The sequence below is a fragment of the Gambusia affinis genome, linkage group LG05 (genome assembly GCF_019740435.1).
Source record: "Gambusia affinis linkage group LG05, SWU_Gaff_1.0, whole genome shotgun sequence".
Lineage (NCBI taxonomy): Eukaryota > Metazoa > Chordata > Actinopteri > Cyprinodontiformes > Poeciliidae > Gambusia > Gambusia affinis.
In genome coordinates, this window is record NC_057872.1 from 13,657,689 (window position 1) to 13,665,852 (window position 8,164).

Consider the following 8,164-nt stretch of genomic DNA (forward strand, 5'->3'; position numbering starts at 1 on the left):
AATTGAGTTTAATCCATTTTGTTTACTTACATCTCAATTTATTTGTGGCTTTCTGTCCAGGCTGACATGACCAGATATTTTCTGTTCCTTATTTTCATGAACAATCAATGGAGGTGGAATTGGGGATAAACACTGTGGAGTGCTGATTGTTCACATTTACCTGGTTTGGTTTCAAAGCCAAATCATGTGAAAATGTGACTGTCAGAAGTTTTTCTGATCTGAGTCATTTCACCTGCATCAATTCTGATCTGATCAATGCAAGGTATTATTTCATTTTTTAATCTCCAGTATTATCTTTTTCAAAAAATTAGAACCTGGTTTCACAAAGGCACTTGAAAATAATTCTGTCCAGTTTTTGGTTTGTTGAGGACATTTCTTTAAAACTCAAGATTAACATCCATCATCGCAAAGGCTTTATTTTTTTTTTTAACTGAGGGATTAAACAGTACAGGTGTCTGAATGCAAATCAAATTTCTAAATGTGATGTAACTGTGGTAGGGACATAGAACAGGAAGTGTCAAACACATATTTCCTGCACTGAACTCAAAAACAGGCTCTATGGAAAAGAATCCATCATATGTTTTGACTGTTTTTGCAATTCCTTGTTTCCTCTCAATTTGCATTTTCTTACTTTATACTTTACTCTGCATGGCAATTTCTTCACTTTGTTTGTTTTCTAATTTGTCATTTTTGTGCTTGGCATGCAGCCTCTCATTACGAAACCTGACTGCCCAATTACAGTTTGTTTGGGACTCTTTTTTATATGACTGATTTTTTTTCTGTATACATTTTTCTTGTTCTTCCATACTTTTTATTGAGTTTACTTTGAATGATCTCATCATATTTTTCTTGGAGTCCTTCATCTGATTTCTTTTAAACTTAATAATTCATAGCCATAGTCCTGTGTGAAAATCAACTTTTTGGTATTAATCTTACCTAAAAACACCACATTTTCACAATATTTTTGTTTTTTTCACAAATTCTTTTTGAAAACCTAAACTATTTTCTAACTGCTATGAATTCAAACATAAATCCCAAAGCAATTATTCACACAGCTACCAAAAGTAACAATGCAAGATATTACTTTTTATAAAAATGGGCCAGTTTTGTTTTTCTTGTAAGCAGCATTGGCCTTCGTTCAGCCAGCTGACTGGCAGTGTACAGCAGCAGGTGATGTGTGTTGATGCATTATACTTCATGTTTGATTCAGGCAGAAAATTTGATTTTCTGGCATCACAAAATGACTTAAACCGTAGCAGTTTTGAACTTTTTATAACTGGTATTCATAAAATGTGTTGGAAAGTTTTTGTTCAGTCTTTAATTTAGAGTATTAACTAAACAACTGGTAAACTGTTTTATTGTGACAGGATTCTGAACAACGTGGCTATAAATAACAAAGGATACCGGATGATTTTACCTCGTTTATTAGAAATCTAGGGGACATTCTTATTACTTCATATTTCATCACCATGGCAGTAGAACAACCACTGTGGGTGTCAGAAAGAAAACACCCTGTTCAGCGGTTTATCTGAATTGACCATATTTGGGGCGTCGGTCCGGGAGGCAGCCCGACAGCGCATACTCACAGGAAGTGAGTCACGCTTACGGTAATATTACGTTCTTGTTGCAGCAGTAGAACAAGAGAACAAGGAAGCAACATGTGCGAACCATAATAAGTCCAACAACACACAAAGCAGGCGGACGGGCAGGCGCGACGAGAGGAAAGCGGATAGATTCCACTAAAAGGACACTTAATTAGCAAATGTGAGTGTTTTACCTCTTCTACTTTACTTTCAATGTTTTTTGAACGAAAGCGAGGCATTGTAACACTGTTTAAAAGTAATTTCTTTCTACTTGTCATTTATTGAATATTTTTTTAATTTTATTATTATTATTATTATTTTACATTTATACGTTTTAATTAATTTACAGCAGCTTAAAGCTTTTTAAAAATATGTATAAACCGGACTTCAAAATTAATCTTGGGCGTTTTCGGTTATGTTCAAAATGTTAACTCTCACGATTTGTAGGCTGGTTTTTGCCGACTTTCTGAGTTTCCACTTGGGGTTTTCCGCTCTGTCAAAAAAAACAAACAAAAAAACCCAAACGTGTTTTTTCCCCCCATGTCTGTAGAGTGAAGTTTCCTTTTAAATGAAAAAAAGTAACTTAAAAGGGAATGAAAATGTTGATTTTGTAACAATTATTTCAATTATGGCGAATATTATCACCGGACAGCCACACACTAACACGTGTCCCGGCTGAGTGTCACGTTGTGGACATGTGTGCTTTGTCTCCTCATTGTCCCACGCGGACGCAAACAGGACTTTAGTCATGAAATAAATTGGATATAACGAAAGCAAAACGACTAACGGGGGCACTGAGTGTTTTTCTTTCTTTTTTTGCCATGCAAATTTACAGACAGCTTTGTGTTAATTTTATCACGCTGGAAGAGAGATTTATACCCCAGGATATTTTAAAACACTGAAACTCGCTACCTCTGTCTGGAAACTAATCAAAGTGTTTCAGAATACACAATTTGTAAGGACTGAGAGCAGACGCTGTTTAAAGACCGGCTGTGCTCTGAGCTGGGGGCTTTTCTTTAATTAGTATCTCTGAGCTGTGGATTAGATTAAGTGTGAAGTGTCAAAGTATTGAGAAAACGACAAGCAATCAGGCTATCTTATGGTTATGTCTTATGGTTATGTCTTATGACATGTTCTCATTTGAAATCACAATATTTAATAATCAGAAGGAATGGTGAAAATCTGACATCACTGATATGGTGTCAACAATTTATTATTGAAGGAAGACGTGGACTTGGATAAGATTTCTCAGGGTGTGAGGACGTTTGGGGGAAATAAAACAATATTTCAACAAAAAACGGAAATGTTTTGTGTGATCACAGTGCTTTTATTGAAAACGTTAAGACCACAGGATATTGATTTATACATAGTCGAGTTTTCAGGTACATGTGCTTATTGAGCAGAATATTTTACCCTTTGACCTTAGTGACTTTTGTGTAAACAAAGCTGAAAATTTTTCTATTTCAAACCCTCAAACTGGATACAGTTACCGGCTCATGTCTAGTGAAAAGGATAGCACTACAGTGACATTTTTCTCCCAAAAATGCTTTAGGAATAATTTTTGTTAGCTATAAAATACTTTTTAAATATGTATAATTATGTAATCCACAAATTTAACTGGAAACAGTTCCAGTTAAATTACTAGGAATAACTGGCTCCAGTTAATGTGCTTTATAGGATTGTTAATGCTAAGCAAAACATTAACATTTAAGTTTGACAAAGTTATGTGAACAATGAACTAGCAATATCTTAGTAGTCCATCTCACCTACATGGACTACTTTAAGATTCTCACTTGTGTGTCTGACAACCTTGACTAGAAACATCAGTCTGTCCACATAAAATTTAAAACAAAATGTGCAATTAATTTTGTAATTAAAACAGAATATAAATTATTCTTATTGTTGTGAAAATAGAATGAGATATCTTTTATTTTACTCTAGTTGCATTAGTTTTCACGTACATATGAGCCTGAATTTAATCCTTCGTGCAGTAGCTTCTTTCAGCCAGCTGAAGAGCAGTGCGCAGCAAAATGGGATCTTACTGAAATGACTTTCACCCTTGAAATAGTCATTTTATAAACCTTGGCATGGATTTCAGTGATATTTTTTTTTTTTTTTTCATGTTAGCACATTATTAGCTGGAATTCTAATGTGAAGCTAAAGTTTTATAATCTCTGTGACTTTTAGAATAAATCATTTAATAAAAATTATTGTTTCCTGCCAAGGTTGCATCCTTTGATTGTATTTTCACCTGTTTAGGTCAGCACAACATTGAACTGACAAGGCAGATGGAAACTGAAAACATCTTTAAATAGAAAGCATGTTATTTTCTTTGGACACTTATTGACTCGTGCTACAGCTGCTGTTTTGCTGCGTGTTTGCTCTCACGTAATGGCCCGATCATTTGTTAGGGATCTGAAGCTGCTGGCTTTGTTGTGTCTCTCTTTGCCGCTCTTGAGGGAAAGGCTGTCTCTGCGTTTCTCAGAACAAATAACAACTTTCCGTCAGAACACCTCACTCAGGCTGAAGCCGCGATAACAAACAGCCGTCTGCGCCGCAAAGGTTCAAGGTGCGAGTCTTCCGTCGGGGCCTCAGGATGTTAGCACGCGTGGCTTTAGGTTAGAGCAGCTGCACGCTCTCAGCTGCCTTGGCCTCTTTGGTCAACCTGCCCCAAACAGCCGTGCTATCAGAAGATAAACACCGCGGAGAGAACAGCGTATTTACATTCACTTGGTAACACGGCAGCAGCAGCTAGTTTGCATCTTGTTTGCCTGTGTAAAAACCGTGGGTGTTTTCCACTTCGGAGCTGTGTCAAGCATCTGTAAATTCCTCACAGTTTTCCACTTGCCCTTTCTGGTATTTAAATAGAGGTATGGGGGGGAGAAAAGGGGGTGGCATAGCGAAGTATTTTTATCTCTGCCCCTGAAGTACCTATTCCTCCTGATCCCGATAAAGGGAAGTCGAATCACATAAGCAGAAATGTGGAGATAATTCGCAGCAATCGCAACAATTTATTGTGTTATTTACAGAAAAAAACAAAATGAAGAGGGAGGTAGCAGCTGGAGTCGACTTCCTGAAGCGCCTGGTGGTGGCCAGAGGGAAGCTGGATGAAGCCAAAGCAGAGCTGTTTGCGGAGAAGCTGCAGAAACTTTTGTGTGACAAATACTGCGACCACTGGTACCCTGACAGCCCCAGCAAAGGCCAGGCATACAGGTAGGCATCAGTGTACGGCCTTCAGTCCAACATTTAATGAATGCAATCTGATTCCATCCAGAGTTTCTAGATTTCTCTCCTAATATGAACGTGAACATTGACAGATGTATCCGGATAAATAAAGACGGGCCTTGCGATGCGGTGGTGCTGAAGGCCTGTGAAGAGAGCGAGCTCACGGCCAGCAAGCTGAGACTTCCACCTGAGATAACTCTGTGGATCGACCCACTGGAGGTGTGTGCAAGGTGAGTCACCTGCAGCAAACAGGCACGTTACAACTGCATGAGTCATTCGTTCACTAAAGTAGAACTAAGAGTGACTTTCCTTAGCCCAGCTTTTACAATTACTCACTTTCTCACTCGCAGGTCTGGGGAAAACGGCAGACCTTTTACAATAGCTCGCTTCCGTGAAGAAGAGGAGGAGAAAGATGGGAGCGTTAAGGGGCACCGGGATGACTCCTCCGTCAACCTGGACACGTCAGATTACCACTCTGCCACCTCGTCAGATTGCGGCTCTGCCTCGTCCAGCGACACGGAGGAGGAGGCCAAGGACGGAGAGCTGGAGGAGAACAAGAAGCTGGAGGAGCATCAGAAAAAGGAGGCAGCAGACGGCAACGCCTACACAGTGACGATGGTACCCAGAATCCGGAAGGGGAATGGAGAAGCACTAAATAATGTCAGATACGTCAGAAAGAAGGTAAATTTTCAGTATTTAAAGACCTTCTGTATAGGTGTGTCTCAGTGTCACTGATTATGTCACTTGATGGGGCCATTTGAGTTATTAGAGCTTTACTGTTTGAAAAACACAGGCCGATAAGCTACAGACATGCTAAGAACAGCACGTTCTCTCATTACCACGAACGTAGACGCTGTAATTTGACTCATACATTCACATCCAGATGCCATAAATACTTGTTGGCGTATTTTATGACACAGGTACAACCCATTCTAGAGAGCTGACTTATGTATGATGCAAGAACTGGATAAGTCATTTAAACAATCTTCAGGAACAAATAAACTGTGTTTTGAAATGTAAATGTTCATTGGTACAACCAATGAACATTTACATTATGAGCCGGTAACTGTATCCGGTTTGAGGACTTGAAATCCTAAGATTCAGAAATTGAGATGTCAATACAATAAAGATGAGCAGATATCTCACATGGAGCATGAAGGTGAGGTTAACTACCAACATATTAGTAGTTAGTATATTAATATTGGTAATTTAATAGTGGTGGTAAAAAATTTTTCAGCATGAATTTGAGAAGAGGTTCACTTGCGGCGATTATTTTATTCATCCCTTTGTTTATATTGTTGTTTCTTAAAAAAAAAAAAGAAAGTCACTTTGTGTAATTGATCCTTCATGTATGTTTTAAAATATGCATCCCACTGCTGGTCCTGTTCTCAAATGACTCAAGATCAGATTTAGAGAGTTACAGTTCTCTAAAATCTGCCAGTGTATGAAAACACAAGCTTGAAAATAGGAACTTGGACTACCAGCTTGTTTACAAAAGTTCTATATTTTTATTAGACCTAAATTTCAACACCAATATTTCTTAATAAAAGTCTTGAAATTCTGCTCTGATGTTTGGTTTTCCAGTGTGGTTGTGCTGTCATAGTGAAACCATGGTGATTATGAAGGAACATGACATGTTGTGTTGCAGCCTATCTGTGGTCATTTTTCCCTCCTCAAGATTGAATAATTTAATAAATTTTAATGTATTCAAGGTCGTATCTGTTGACAGTGTCATGTCAAAGCTTTTATTTTAATTTAAAAAATTGTTGAATGAGTTATCCATCTTAATAAAAACTTTACAAGTCCTTAAAAGGAAATAAAGAGATGCTCTATCTTTAAGTGTGTCAGCTGCTCAGTCAGACTCTCGTGATGTTTCGTCATTGTTTCTTTTTTTAAAAAAAAGGAAGGACTTTTTTTTTTTTTTTTTTTTTTTTTTTTTGGCATTTTTGCTGCTATCTTGTACTCAATCCAATCTGTTTATTGCTCAGATTCCCACCAGCCTCCAGTACTTCTACCATCCGACACCGGTGTGGTCCCAGTACAAGAAGGGGGCTCCGGTGTTCCTGACCACAGTGTGTGCGTCCCCCGCGCCGCCTCCTCCGCCGCAGCAAGTTTTTGGTTACTACATCGTACCACAGCCGTCTCCACAGTTCATCCTGCCTCAGGCCGCCCTGCAGCCGTGGGGAGCAGTGAAGGGTTAGAGCATCTATCGACCCGAGGAGGGACGGGTGAAGCCTTTAACTGAGCCATGTAGTGACGAGTCTTTGAGTGTGGCTATATTTGGGCCAAAAAGAGTAATGTTTTAAAAATTGTAATTTCTAAAGCTACTTCTTGCACAATCTTTAACTTTTCTGCTGACTTGTAGGTATTTTTATAGACAGCACAACAATACCATGAATTTTAGCTAAAATATTTTAATCTCCTATTGTCTCTGCACTGTAATTTTATTTTTTGTTATGTACTGTATTTATTAGAATGACTTCAATCACTGGGTGACTGGACCAACTCAGGAACTCTCAGCAATATTCTTTATGCCAAAAGAAGTTATTTTGTAATAATCATTAACAAACATAGTTCTCTGTGCACAAATTACTGCTAACCTCTGTAAAGTACAATTCAATTTCTTTATGTATTTCAACTACAGCAAGAATATCTGTATATTAAGATAATTATTTTTACTTAACAGGTCGTATATATGTAACAATACATATCCACACTTTCTGAACTTTCTATTTTGTTGTAATTTATTTGACCACCAGTAGATGGTGCTCAAGTGGCATCAAGTTGAATTGTTTTGTGTTTTTATTAAACGGAGCCTCTGTACATCGCAAATCTAACTTCACAAAGCCTCTTGCTCCCTGGCTGCTTTTTTAATTATTGTAAATAATCCTTGTTATGATTTCCTGCCGCTGTATAAAAGATGGATTCAAATCCATGCTTTCCTCACCAATTCTGTGATTTGGATGAATATTTATTCACTGTTTTGACAGTTTTAAGCTTGTGTTTGATTTGTTTTTACCATTTGCAGTAAACTTTTACCTCTTTTACTGCAGATTAAACACATTTTTACTCTATTCTTCAGCCTGTGGCTCTTCTTCCTCATGTGAATATTTCCTGTATAAAGGCGAGTTGTGTGTTTTGTTCCTCAAGTATTTTGCGAGGGGACACCTGTTAGTTTGAACTCGACTTAAACTCATCCTGTGTTGTAAACGTTTTCATCAGAAGCAGGATGCTGCAGGGGAAAGACTCCTGTGTGTTTGGCGTGTCAAGCCAAGGCCATGACGTTATTCTTTCTTGTTTGTCTCATTGAGACTCCACAATTTGTGCTATGAATAAATAATTGACTACATCAATAG

The 8,164-nt window shown here is 37.9% G+C and overlaps 1 protein-coding gene across 1 annotated transcript; it reads left to right on the forward strand.

Annotated features, from left to right (window-relative positions):
- Positions 1-1,620: 1,620 nt before the first annotated feature.
- On the forward strand, positions 1,621-7,882 carry si:dkey-79d12.5 (maternal B9.15 protein). Its single transcript, XM_044117499.1, has 5 exons — positions 1,621-1,764; positions 4,613-4,796; positions 4,901-5,038; positions 5,159-5,489; positions 6,797-7,882. Exons 2-5 carry the CDS (start codon positions 4,624-4,626, stop codon positions 7,007-7,009), a joined length of 855 nt encoding a protein of 284 aa, XP_043973434.1. The 5' UTR covers positions 1,621-1,764; positions 4,613-4,623; the 3' UTR covers positions 7,010-7,882.
- The last annotated feature ends 282 nt before the right edge of the window (positions 7,883-8,164 follow it).

Excerpts from the sequence above, each read along its gene's own strand:
- si:dkey-79d12.5 (XM_044117499.1), top strand. The coding sequence starts at position 4,624 with ATGAAGAGGGAGGTAGCAGCTGGAGTCGACTTCCTGAAGCGCCTGGTG. Across the intron at positions 4,797-4,900 it reads AGCAAAGGCCAGGCATACAG|ATGTATCCGGATAAATAAAG; the intron begins GTAGGCATCAGT and ends GAACATTGACAG. Across the intron at positions 5,490-6,796 it reads TCAGATACGTCAGAAAGAAG|ATTCCCACCAGCCTCCAGTA; the intron begins GTAAATTTTCAG and ends TTTATTGCTCAG.